Source organism: Gopherus evgoodei, chromosome 11, assembly GCF_007399415.2.
Source record: "Gopherus evgoodei ecotype Sinaloan lineage chromosome 11, rGopEvg1_v1.p, whole genome shotgun sequence".
Classification (NCBI taxonomy): domain Eukaryota; kingdom Metazoa; phylum Chordata; order Testudines; family Testudinidae; genus Gopherus; species Gopherus evgoodei.
Window position 1 is genome coordinate 37,931,583 of NC_044332.1, and position 13,294 is coordinate 37,944,876.

General features: G+C 43.8%; 1 protein-coding gene across 3 annotated transcripts in view; it reads left to right on the forward strand.

Moving 5' to 3' along the window:
* Positions 1-1,421: 1,421 nt before the first annotated feature.
* LNPK (lunapark, ER junction formation factor) overlaps positions 1,422-13,294 on the forward strand; it is an 83,104-nt gene continuing 71,231 nt past the window's right edge. For 2 of the 3 annotated variants that reach the window (XM_030579750.1, XM_030579752.1), the window contains exons 1-3: positions 1,422-1,509; positions 8,827-8,916; positions 12,121-12,165. In XM_030579750.1, coding sequence (XP_030435610.1) covers positions 8,890-8,916; positions 12,121-12,165 — 72 coding nt within the window. In that variant the 5' untranslated portion in view covers positions 1,422-1,509; positions 8,827-8,889. The remainder of the gene's footprint in view (positions 1,510-8,826; positions 8,917-12,120; positions 12,166-13,294) is intronic. The other variant, XM_030579751.1, reaches the window with a different exon arrangement.

Consider the following 13,294-nt stretch of genomic DNA (forward strand, 5'->3'; position numbering starts at 1 on the left):
ACTAGTCAAAGCTTCTGCATGATTTTTCATGAATAGCTCCCAATTAGAGACAGAGTAACAATTCACTCCAGAGATATATTAGCAACTCCTTAACAATACTTGCACTAATATAATTTATCAGAGGGGTAGCCGTGTTAGTCTGGATCTGTAAAAGCAGCAAAGAATCCTGTGGCACCTTATAGACTAACAGATGTTTTGGAGCATGAGCTTTCGTGGGTGAATACCCACTTCCTCAGATGCTCATGCTCCAAAACGTCTGTTAGTCTATAAGGTGCCACAGGATTCTTTGCTGCTTTTAATATAATTTACATCTTCAAAGCTTTGTGCAAGCATTAGATAATGTTAGTTGACTGCCTACAAACCCCAACTTCCTCTCTCCATGTGCTGGTCATTTTTCCCATTGATTGCTGTGAGCTTCTCCTCTCTGGCCTCACTGCATCTCCGTCCACCCTGGTCAAGTCTGTTCAAAATGCTGCTTCTGAAGTCATCTCCGTCTCCTCCCATGTCAATCCCTCCTCCATCACCAGATCAAATTCAAGCTTCAGTCTCACCTAAAAGGCTTTACCTAAAAAGTCCCTATTTACATCTCTGCTTTGCACTTCTCCTTTTCTTCCCCTTGTTGTTCTCATTCATGTCTTTCCTGACCTTTTCTCTCTCTCTCTCTCTCTCTATATGTTCCTATCTCTCTCATTGGCCCCATACCTAGAACGTTCCCCATGTCCTTGCACTCCACAAACCTTTGCTCCCCCTGCATGACCTCAGCAAGCTATTCCTCTTTCTTAATTTTGCTCAGTCACAACCCCCTCAATCTGCCTCTCCTGAATTATCTTGTCTCTTTTCTTCTTCTTCAGACGTGCTCTCTGGCCTCAAACGTATCTGCCCGGGAAGTGCAGGTGCCGAGCGCTTTACAGCTGTTTCATTAGATGGGCAGGGCAGGGCGCGGAAATCTGCGCTGCTGCTGTCAAGATGCGAGCGCCACCCACCAACGTTCACTGTATTTACTCTCAGGCAAAAGCCTGTAAACACGAGCACGCGTGCATGCCCCAGCGCCCAGCCGCGACGCGTGGACCCTGCCTTCCTTAACAAGCAGCGCCCCGAACTGCTTAGACACTCGCGCACGCTCAGAAAAGCGGGAGCGAACGAGAAACACCTCAACCCCCCTTGCCCGGCCCCTTTCCGAGGCCAGGGCAGTGCGGGAGCCCCGGGCTTGCAGCGAGAGAGCCGCCATCTCCCCGCGCCGAGTGCGCCCCCGCTCTCCCATCCTCTGCCCGGCCCCTGCGAGGGGTCGAGGCTCCCGCGCCCCCACGACAGCCGTTGGCACAGCAACAGCGGCACCGCCCGCAGCTCCCAGCTCCGCGGCGCTCCCCTGTCACGTGATCCGGGCTCGGGGGGGCGGCGATTGGCTGCGCGCGGCGCGCGGTGTTTGATGGGAGAGCAGCTGGGCGGTGTGCGGCCCCGTCAGCGGCGGCGGGAGGCTGCAGCAGGATGTGCGGGGCAGGCCGACGGCAGGTACGGGGGGCTCGGCTCGGGTACCCAGCGTATCCCGCGGCTCTGCGCTGGCCGGCTGGGGGCGGTTCCGCAGGCGGCCCAGGTGCCTGGTGCTGGGGGTTGGGTGCCCTCCTTGGCCCGGCCCTCGGTCCTGGCCGCTCTGCCCCGTGGGAGGGGGCGGCGCTCAGCTCAGCAGCTGGAGCTTCCCCCGCAACCGGCTGGATAGGGGCCAACGGCTGTCGTGGGGGCGCGGGAGCCTCGACCCCTCGCAGGGGCCGGGCAGAGGATGGGAGAGCGGGGGCGCACTCGGCGCGGGGAGATGGCGGCTCTCTCGCTGCAAGCCCGGGGCCCCTCTCCCTGGGGCGCAGCCTTGCGCCCTACAGGAGCTGGGCAAGGGGGCGGGTCTTGTCGTGTTTAGGGAAACTAGTTGCTAGTGCAGCTCCCAGGGCACGGGGGGCGACCTGGAGGAGGAGGACAGGAGAGCTACAGCTTGTCACAGCAGCTTGTTCTCCATGCGCTAGCACACGGGAATTGTGCCATTGGGGGTGGCCCTGGGAAAGCCTCCATGGTTTTATTTCTGCCCCTGTAGAGTAGGGAGCAGGTGGCACAGTGTTATGGGAGCATGTTTCATAATTGATTTGCAGACAAAAAGTAGTTGTGAGTAGCTTACTTTAGTTTCCACTACAACTATCTCAGTACAGGTAGCCTCACTGCAGCTTTGGTGTCTCTTGGCTAGTCTGTTTTCATGGGCATCTGTAGAAAAATAGACTGAAAAAAGGTGCTTAACCAAACCACTCATTAATTCATCATCATAGAATCATAGATTTTAAGGTCATAAGGGACCATTATGATCATCTAGTCTGACCTGCACAATGCAGGCCACAGAATCTCAGCCACCCACTCTTGTATCAAATGTGTCTGAGCCATTGAAGTCCTCAAATTGTGGTTTAAAGACTTCAAGGTGCAGAGAATCTTCCAGCAAGTGACCCATGCCCCATGCTGCAGAGGAAGGCAAAATATCTCCAGAGCTGCTGCCAATCTGCCCTGGAGGAAAATTCCTTCCTGACCCCAAATATGGTGATCAGCTAAACCCTGAGCATTTGGGCAAGACTCGCCAGCGGGACACCCAGGAAAGAATTCTCTGTAGTAACTCAGATCCCCTCCCATCACAAGCCATTGGGCATATTTACTGCTAGTAGGCAAAGACGAATTAATTGCCAAAATTAGGCTATCCCATCATACCACCCCCTCCATAAACTAATCAAGCTTAGTCTTGAAGCCAGATATGTCTTTTACGCCCTCGGCTCACCTTGGAAGGCTGTTTCAGAGCTTCACTCCTCTGATGGTTAGAAACCTTTGTCTAAATTCAAGTCTAAAGTTCCTGATAGCCAGTTTATATCCATTTGTTTTTATGTCCACATTGGTACTGAGCTTAAATAATTCCTCTCCCTCCCTGGTATTTATTCCTGTGATATATTTATAGAGAGCAATCATATCTCCCCTCAGCCTTCTTTTAGTTAGGGCTTGTCTACATCACAAAGTTGCAGCGCTCGTGAGGGGGTTACAGCGCTGCAACTTAGGAGGTGTACACATCTGCAGGGCATCACCAGCGCTGCAACTCCCTGTTTGCAGCGCTGGCCGTACTCCCGTTTTGTCTCGGGTGTAGAGGATCCAGCGCTGGTGATCAAGTGTAGACACTTACCAGCGCTTTTCTTGACCTCCGTGGAATAAGCAGGTATCCCAGCATACCTGAGGATACCTCTCTGGTAATCAAGCAGGTCTCCTTCCCCGCGGTTTGCTCCGGTGTTCTCCGAATCCCCCCGCAAGCGGGTCTCCTTCCCCGCGGTTTGCAGGGGGGTCCGGGGAACGCGAGAGCAAACCGCGGGGAAGCAGGTCTCCTTCCCCGCGGTGTGCTCTCGCGTTCCCCGAACCCCTGTGCAAGCAGGTCTCCTTCCCCGCGGTTTGCTCTCGCGTTCCCCGAACCTCCCTGCAAGCAGGTCTCCTTCCCCGCGGTTTGCAGGGGGGGTTCGGGGAACGCGAGAGCAAACCGCGGGGAAGGAGACCTGCTTGCACGGGGGTTCGGGGAACGCGAGAGCAAACCGCGGGGAAGGAGACCTGCTTGCGGGGAGGGGGTTCGGGGAACGCGAGAGCAAACCGCGGGGAAGGAGACCTGCTTGCACGGGGGTTCGGGGAACGTGAGAGCAAACCGTGGGGAAGGAGATCTGCTTGCAGGGGGGTTCGGGGAACACTGGAGCAACCCGGGGAAGGAGACCTGCTTCCCTGCGGTTTGCTCTCGCGTTCCCCGAACCCCCCTTGAAGCCGCCCAACAGCGCTGCAGTGTGGCCACATCTAACACCACTTGCAGCGCTGGTTGCTGTAAGTGTGGCCACTCTGCAGCACTGGCCCTATACAGCTGTACTAATACAGCTGTAACAACCAGCGCTGCAAAATTGTAGATGTAGACATACCCTTAGACTAAACAAGCCAAGCTCTTTGAGTCTCCTTTCTTATGACAGGTTTTCCATTCCTGGATCATCCTAGTAGCCTTCTCTGAACGTATTCCAGTTTGAATTCATCTTTCTTAAACATGGGTGACCAGAACTGCACACAGTGTTCCAGATGAGGTCTCACCACTGCCTTGTATAATGGTACTAACACCTCCTTATCTTTGCTGGAAATACCTCGCCTGATGCATCCTAGAACTGCATTAGCTTTTTTAATGGCCATATCACATTGGTGGCTTGTAGTCATCCTGTGATCAACCAATACTCCAAGGTCCTTCTCCTCTGTTACTTCCAACTGATGCCTCCCCAGTTTATAACAGTAGTTCTTGTTATTAATCCCTAAATGCATGACCTTGTACTTTTCACTATTAAATTTCATCATATTACTATTACTCCAGTTTACAAAGTCATCCAGGTCTTCCTGCATGATATCCTGGTCCTTCTCTCTATTGGCAGCAACTTCCATCTTTGTGTCATCCACAGACTTTATTAGCACATTCCCACTTTTTGGGCCAAGGTCAGTAATAAAAAGATTAAATAAGATTGGTCCCAAAACCGATCCCTGAGGAACTCCACTAGTAACCTCCGTCCAGCCTGACAATTCACCTTTCATCAAATGCATAGTCTACTAAGGATCATTTTGCCAACCAGAGTGACCATGGTTGATGGTGTTGCACCAGACAGTGAAGTTCCCAGATCCGTCTCAATACTGTGAATCCAGTAAACTCCTTAACTGATCTCTTTGAAGTCCAATTTGATACTAAATCTGTAAAATCTTATTTTAAAAAACTTAACACCATCAGATATTTCCAATGATATTTAAAAAACTAACCAATAAAAAGATTTTTATCAGATGTTCCTACACAGGGCTTGCATCTGAAACACTGGAGCTGATGCTAATCTATAAGAACCTGAAATTTGAGGGGAGGGGAAAACAACTAAACTGTTTTTATAGTACTTGAAGATTTTTTTTAAAAAAAAAGCTGGAATAAATACCAAATCATATTCTGTGATTCTAATTACAAAGCATGTTGGGGCTTTTTAGTCAAGGCTAAGAGGATTATGTTTTGTTAGTCAATGGTGTCTTTTAAAAGATTTTTTTTTTGGATTTAGAGAATGGAATAAACTCAAAATGGGCTTCCGCTTTTTTCATTTGTGGTTGTTGCATTGCCAATTAATTGTCAAGAGAAAGCATCAATGAATTATGGACAAAAATGGTTTTCTGGTGAAAATTGCAAACAAAACTGTATATGTCTACTATTGGAGGGGAAAAAAATCCTTGCAATCATCTAATAGAATCTCTTGCATACAGTTTTGTAAACTCTCAACAGTCATCCCTTTATATATTATCTGAATTGAGGTGACTTTAAATCTTGAATATTGTGCATAAGCGTTTCAGGTTGCAAAATTAAAGGATCTAAACTTGATTTTTGAGATCACCTGCATTTTACAAAACACTTATTATAGCAGTGTGGAGAAACCTGAAGCTGAAAATAGAGGACTTTCTATATCTTTTTTTTTTTTTTAATACCATTTTTTCTTGGAGGGCTGTTGGAGGGTCTGATGCTTTTGTCATCTTTGCTTTAAGGTTAGCTTTCTATTAGAGTTCTAAAGTAAGACAAAATGCTCATATTTTATTTTTACCTGAAGAAAGCACTCTGTGTACGTGCACAATTCTCGAAATAAATTTAGCAGAACACCAAATTAAGCATGTGGATATTCCTCTGATTTTTGCTATTAGTTTTTCCTACAGTTGTTTCATATGGGTGGGACTTCCTGCTCAGTAACTGACTGGTCAGCTTCCCTTTTAAAAAAAAAAAAGAAAGCTTAACCTGAAACTTTCTCTTCTGCCTCATTCAGCCCTTTAATTTTCCCAACCATTCAGTTTTCACATCGATTTTCTTGAGTACTATAAAGTAATGTATGGAAGCTAGTTTATCGGGTTTAAGGGATACTGTCAACATTTTTTTTTATCTCAATTTAGGAATTTACTTTCAAATGTTTCCACATAACTTTTATCTTTAAGGTTTGGACACTTAAATTATTGCTTTGCAGCATTGGGGTAGCAAATACTGCATGCACATGGTAACACAGTTGCATTTTCAGTAATATGTGATGATGATTATGGAAGTAGGTTCTATCACAGCACTGACCATCACTCAGAGTGAAAAGAGAAAGTCTGCTCGGGCTGGTGGAGACAGAGAGAGGCAGAAATAAGCTGTAACTTGCTATTGGCCAGGGCATGAGAAGGAAGCAGGTTTAGGGAAGGGGAAGTTTTGTCATGGTGAATATTAGGAAGTTAATGGTGTTTGTGTGAAGCAGAGTGAGCAAAACCCTTGGATATTGTATTTATGGAGGAGCTGGAGGAAATCTGTCCTGTGGTTGTTTGTGAAAGAGCTGCAGAAGAAAGATATGGGGGAAGAAGAGTGGTACTGGAAGGGCTGGCAGATAATGTACTTCATGTGCAAACCAAAACAATGGGGAATACTTAATCTTTTAAATATAATACATGGCCTATAAACAAGAAGTGGTAAATTGCTTGCTTCCCTGATTTAGCTGTTCATATCAGATATAATTCTTTTAAAAGTGTCTGATTTTTCAGAACAGTACATGTAAAGCAAGTCATAGTTCTAGTCCATATGAACATGTGTCCATACCCACGTTTTGGCAAGCCTGCTTTCTTTCTCAGATATTTGCCAAATAAGTTTCCAAATAGACAAGTGATACTAATAATGCTAAGTTAAATATATACTAAGATTGTCTGTGTCTTTTTAAAGAATGCAAACTGTCTGGTGAGTAATTAGACATATTGTAGCTTAGCCCTTCTTATATGATTTTGCAACAAAACAGCATCTCTTTTTAGAAGTGTTCAAGAGCAAAGTGTCAGCTCAGAATGGTCCAAATATATAATACATATTTGGCATACACAGCCTTGTATGTGACTGCCAAGTAGATGTTATATAAACTTTAATGCTAAAAAAAGTTTTTTGTTAAAAACAAATATATTATTCTTTCATTGTGGACTCTAGTAGTAGTGGCTGTTCACAGGGTAAATCTAAGGGACCCAGAAAGTAATTGTGCTTTTCATTGTCTGCTGCTTACCCTCTTGATTGATCATTTGGCAGCAGCAAAGTTGATCTGTCCATCTGTTCTTTGCATTAATTTGGCAGTAGTTCAAATACTGATTTTTCTTAGCATCTTTAAGGATTGTTTTCAGAAACATAAGACTTAACTGCATTCTCATAGTTCTGGCTTTGATGGAAATTTTTGGTTTTCTTAAATGGTGAAGAGGTACTTAGCCACAGCAGTATTAGCTGTAGTTAGTGCTATGTGTACTGTGTTGTTACCTTGTTCTGACAACCTCTTAAGCTTTTTGAGAAGAAATCTGGATCTGCATGGAGTTTCTGTATCTTTAATTTGGCCAAAGATAATTAGTAATAGTAATTTAATACCTCTGCTAAAATGAAGGAATATTTCTCTTAGAGACAGTGTCATTTCAATTTCCTGAGTTCAAAACACTTGATACAAACCCTTGTTTTGGCGTTTGGATTATTACCAGGGATCCTAGTTTTCTGTGATTACCCTCCCCCAAATTCTCTGATTAAAAAAACCCCATACAAATCTGTATTTTTCCACAATTAAAATGAAATGCTGAACTTTGGTTTCGTTAGCCATGATATAGATAGGTTTATCTGTTGAGCACAATGTTTTATTGATAGACTGTAGAACCCCATTTATTTGAGCCTCCATTACCTGCCTCTCTGTATTAACTGAACCATAGGTGCTCAAGCCCCCTTCACTGTCAGCCCTAGGTGGCTGGTGGTTCCGTTAACACAGAGAGCTGGATAATGGAGGCTCGGATAAATGGGGTTTTACTATATGTAATGTTTGTTTTTTACAAAATGTAAAAACTAAGATTCTCTGTAAAAATGCATATTCCATGTTTTTCCATGGCAAAGGAATTTCTAGAATCCCTGGTTGTTACAAACAGGAATTTGTAACTTATTCATAGATAAAAATTCTAAATTGAGGGACTAAAATGGTAACAAAATATATAATCTTTATCTGTAATTTCTGTCTGAACCCATCTCAGCAAGATCATGGGTGAAGGTTGTTGGTTTATGATTGCTGTTCATTGGTCTCTGAAGTAATTTGGTGGTTATTCCATTTTTCAATGAAGCATCCATATAGTAAAAACTACATTACGATTTTTGCTGATTGGAATCCTTGTCAGTCTTGGCAGACAGCTGGACCTGGAGACTGATCATTAGAAGTATTAAAGGGCAATTGCACTGCTGCTGGCTGGATTGTATATCTTCTGAGCACAAAGAGAGGCCAGTCTGACACTTCACAAGAATATTCAATTCACATTAAATTTGAATTTGATAAATTAGATATTTTTTTAATGTGGTCTGAATCTTACATAATCTTCAGTTGGAATTAATTTAGGGCTCATTTAATTATAATTACATTATATAGCACTTAAATAATTCTCATTTGCTAAATTATGACTTTTGTAGCACTTAAATGAAGACAAGGGCTTGGGTCTCTGACTACTAGTTATTTTGTATTTTACTTGTAGATAGTTATCTCCAAAGCAAAACATAAACTTGCCCACAATCTTGGTAAGCGAATTAGTAGAATGACTTAACAATACAAAGAGGTTCTAAAACTGGTGGCTGGAGTGCAGGATAGTGTGAAGAATTTGGAGATGATAGACACCTGTATGCAGTGTTATTTAATTTATATTCTAGAATGCAATTTTGAAATATCACCTTAAACATCTTAAAAAATACTATTGGCGTATTCTAAAACAGTAATGCTTTACTTCCAGCTGTGAATTCCATCAGAAGATTGTTCTAAGCAACCAAAACAACCTATTTCCACAAATAAAAAAATGGGTGGATTAGTGTCCCGATGGCGGGTAAGTAAATCTTATTACAATATAAAAATCTTTAAGGATAGTTCAGAAAACTAAAATACTTTGATATGGTTTAGAGTAGAATTCTGTGTTCATGATACTTTAGTCAAAAAACTGTTCTGAATCTGAAATTGCTAGTAATTAATCTATGTGCTGATTGAAAACCAATAACCAAATAAACTTTGGTCATGCTACCCAAATGGAAAACTGCATAGATGCGTAGGCCTAGGTTCAGAATCCACTTAGGGCATGTCCTTACTAATAGGCTGTTTTTGTCTTACTTAACTTTTACTGCTTTCTTTGTCCTGCCTTTGGACCTTGCTTTGAATTTGTAACTATTGGAAATGTGGTAAAGATGGCTGTCTCTTCAGGGATTCCTTCAGACATCCTTTTCTAGATCTAAACAATCATTTAACACTGGATCAGGACAGATGTAGCAGTACATAAAGGTTGTAATTTGGTTGCTGTTCCTGAGCCTTTTAACCTAAGTACTAATGGATAAATCAGAGAGTATCAACCTTTATCTGTCAAGAGACTTACATGTATGTACTAGTATGAGAGTGCCTACCCAATATTTAAAAATAGAAGTGAGTCTCCCTTCCTTCCCAGTCTGCAGGAAAACTAGTCTTAGTTTATACATTTGTTGTTGGGATGTGTGAGGAACTTATGACAAAGTTAGGTCAAATACATGAATAGTGAAGTCTGGTCATTCTTGCCCTTGCAGGAATAAGTTCCATAGTATAGGTCCTTCTTGTTTTTTTGGCATATCTAAGAGTGAAAGCTTCCTTTACAGAGCACTTGTAAGCTGCAAACTATTTAAAGCTAATCTAAATTCACTGTATATTTCTCAAATGTGTTGCATGCCCAAAGAATGTCTTGAGTTTTTAACCAAATAATACCGCATAAATCTAGTCCTCTAAAGATTTAACCTGTCAGATTTGTATTATGGATGTTTCACCAGGCCCTTAAAGGTAAAATATAACTTTCCTGCTCATGTTGTGCCATTTGGCTGCCACCTCTACTTGAGTTTTGATGGGGATCCAAACAAGATAATGAACAGGTTGAGGTGTTTCTTCTTTTCTCAAAACTCAGTGTTTTGGAAGATGGAATCTATTCCTGAAAGGAATCCTCCCGGGAGGGAAAAATTGCCTGTTTGCTAGTAATTTTTATTTAAAACAAATACACACAGGCAGCAATGTTCACATGACTTTTTTGTTGGAATGTGAGATTGGTCTCTGCTATTCACATCTCCTCCCTTGTTTCATTCATCTCTTCATTAATAATTTCCTTTCCTTCCTTCCTCTCCTCTCCTCTCCTCTCATTTATTCCATATTCTACATTCATAATTGCCTCCCATCGTACACAGGTGTTCTGCCTTTCACATATACACTCTCTCTCTCTTTCTCAATCTTCCTCTTAAGTCTTGTCTACTTCCCTCCTTATTGCCACTGTGTATTTACACCAGATCACTAGCACTGGAAGTGGGTAGAGGAGAGGTGAGTCCCAGAGAACAATGAAGGGCAGCTCTCCTGCACAGCAGAGTTCTTAATTTGTAATGAAGAAGTTGCTGGGTCTCAAGCAATTGGGTGCCGTAGCTTAATCAATTTTTTTTTATTTCATAACTGACGCAGCAAGCTAAGTTTCCTCTAAGTTGCATGGCAGCGCAGCTGCCTATTTAGCGCCGCTCAGGCACTCAGGGCTGCGGCGGGGAGAGGTGCCTCTTCTCAAGCCCTGGACCTGCCAAGGGACCCCTCCCCAGCCCAGCCGCAGACCTGCTGCAGCTGGGGGACATGTGTTACTCCCCCAGCCCCGCGCCAGCCCAGTCCTGGACCTGCTGCGGCTGGGGGACAGGCACCCGTCCCCCAGCCTGCCCCGAACTTGCTGTGGCCGGGGGACAGGTGCCCAGACCCAATCTGGCACTGAACCTGGTGCAGCCAGGGGACAGGTTCCCTTCCACAGCCTGCCCTGAACCTGTCGCGACCAGGGGAAAGGCACCTCTCTCCCCTACCCCAGGTGGTGCTGTGGGGAGAGAGCTGGAGCGGAGTCCTCTCTCCTCACTGTAGCCCAGGGGAGACCCACTTCACTCCAACCCCCTCATCTTCGCCCCACCCCAGAGCCTGCACCCCCAGCCGGAGCCCTCACCCCTCTGCATCCCAATCCTCTGCTCCTGCCGTGAGCCTCTCAACTCTGGCCCCACCCCAGAGCCTGCACCCTCAGCTAGCTGGAGCCCTCACCCCCCCCAACCCTTTTCCCTGGTCCTGAGTCCTCTCCCACAGTCCGAGCCCCTTGGCCCCACCTTGCCACATGAATTTTGTTATGTGCACCAATTTGGAGGTGATGTATCACACACCGTCTCCATATTGGCGCATGTAACAAAATTCATTTCACACATAGGTGGGAAAAATTAGAGGGAACGCTGGCAGCAAGCCCAGAGCTGTTGGGGCTATGAACTGCTAAGCCTGGAGGTGCCAGGGATCAGCCCTGGAAAGTCCTGGCACAAATTAAATACTGAAGCAGATTCTTCTAAGGCAGTGTTCCTCAAACTGTGTGGTTTGGAACCCCAAAGTGGGTCTCAAACCTATTTTAATGGGGTTGCCAGAGCTGGTGTTAGACTTACTGGGGCCCAGGGGTGAAGCCCAAGCTCCACCACCTGGAGCAAAAGCCGAAGCCCGAGAGCTTCAGCCTTGGGTGGCAGGGCCCAGGATTACAGGCCTTCGTCCCACCTCATCCCCCTGAGCTGTGGTGCTTGGGCTTTGGCCCCCCCAACTGGGGCAGCTGGGCTTGGATGGGCTCAGGCTTCGATTCTCTGTCCCAGGGTCCTGTAGTAATTTTTGTAGTCAAAAGTAGTCTGTGGTGCAATGAAGTTTGAGACCCCCTGTTCTAATGGCATGCCTACACTACAGACTTAAGTCGACCTATGTTAGGTCGATTTCTAGCATGCACATCCTTGTTAGTGTGTGGCTTAGGAGAGGAGCCTTTCTGAGCAGCTAATGTCAGCAAGAAATGCGCATGGAAAGCGGATAACTAGTCAATTAAAATGAGTAGCTTTTAGGTACTACAGCATAGAAGTACACTTCATTTTTTGGTTTTGAATGAAAACATCTGAATCTGTTATCACACATGAGTACTGCTGGCAGTATGTTGTAAATAGAATAACTCGAGTATCACTGTAGAGTTCAATGACAGCTCTTTTCCCTCCCTTTTAAGCAGGCAAAGCCTTTGACAGTAGAAGTGTTGGAGAAAATTGATAAGGTATGTATTTTGCCTTTGCACTATCCCTGTTCTGTTTTCTTTAAAAATAAACATATAACACCTGGGCAGTTTTTTAAAATCATCAAGCTTTTAACAAATATGGGAGAGAGGAGGTTATATACATTTTAATTAGCATTGACAGAACTCAATTTTAACTTTAAGAATTTTGTCATGTCAATGTTTTTAAAATTTGTATTTATTTAAATCTTTATAGTTGCAGGAAGTTATGGGCGGGGGATCAGGTAATTATTTAATCTCAGTAGACAGATTCAGAAAGTTAAAGCTTTATAACCATTAAAACACACATTGTCAACATCACATATCAATATATACGAAGTAAATATCATTAAATCAAAATCTAAGCAGTGTTTTTTTACTTTGCCTGTCTATTTTGATTATTATCAATGGAAATAATTTTTTGTTGGTTTGTGTGCATATGATGAAATCAGTGTTAACCGACATTTACTGGTAAAAAAAAATCAAATCCTTCCAAACCTAATTGTAATGGAATTAAAATTTATAATGGTGCTGATTCCAGACTTGAGCACTGATGTACTAGAGACTTGGAGTTTCAGGAGAAGGAAAACAGAGAGCAGACCCCCAACATTAAATGATTTTGAACATTAGTACTTCCTTGAGAAATAGCTACATAAGTTATAGTCTAAGTCTACATTTCAACAACTTGTAAAGTGAATGAATGTTAAATTGGCCTGGTTGGAGAATCTAATTAAGGTTAATGGTTAGGCCTTCATTTTTATATTCTCCAGAAAATGTCACTAGAGCAAAGCCCTATTCATTTGGCTCATTCGAAAAGCTTCAAAATAGGTTGTTACAACTCTTATTATGGTGGTAAAATAAGACCATGGATGGAATAACTAAAGGGACAGTTCAGTGATCTAGTATGATTCTGGTCAGCATTTGTGAAAGATGTCTGTTCATGGAGCAGTGACCTGTTTTGAAGTATCCAGCTGGTATTTTCACTGGCCAAATTAATGAAGGTGTTGGTAATCCTGTTACCACTAAAAGTACAAAGCACTGCTAGATCATTCATCCATCTGCCAAAAACCCCAAAACAAAAGAGTGTTAAAATATTCAGGACAGTATTATTAATAGGAGGGAGTACTAAAAC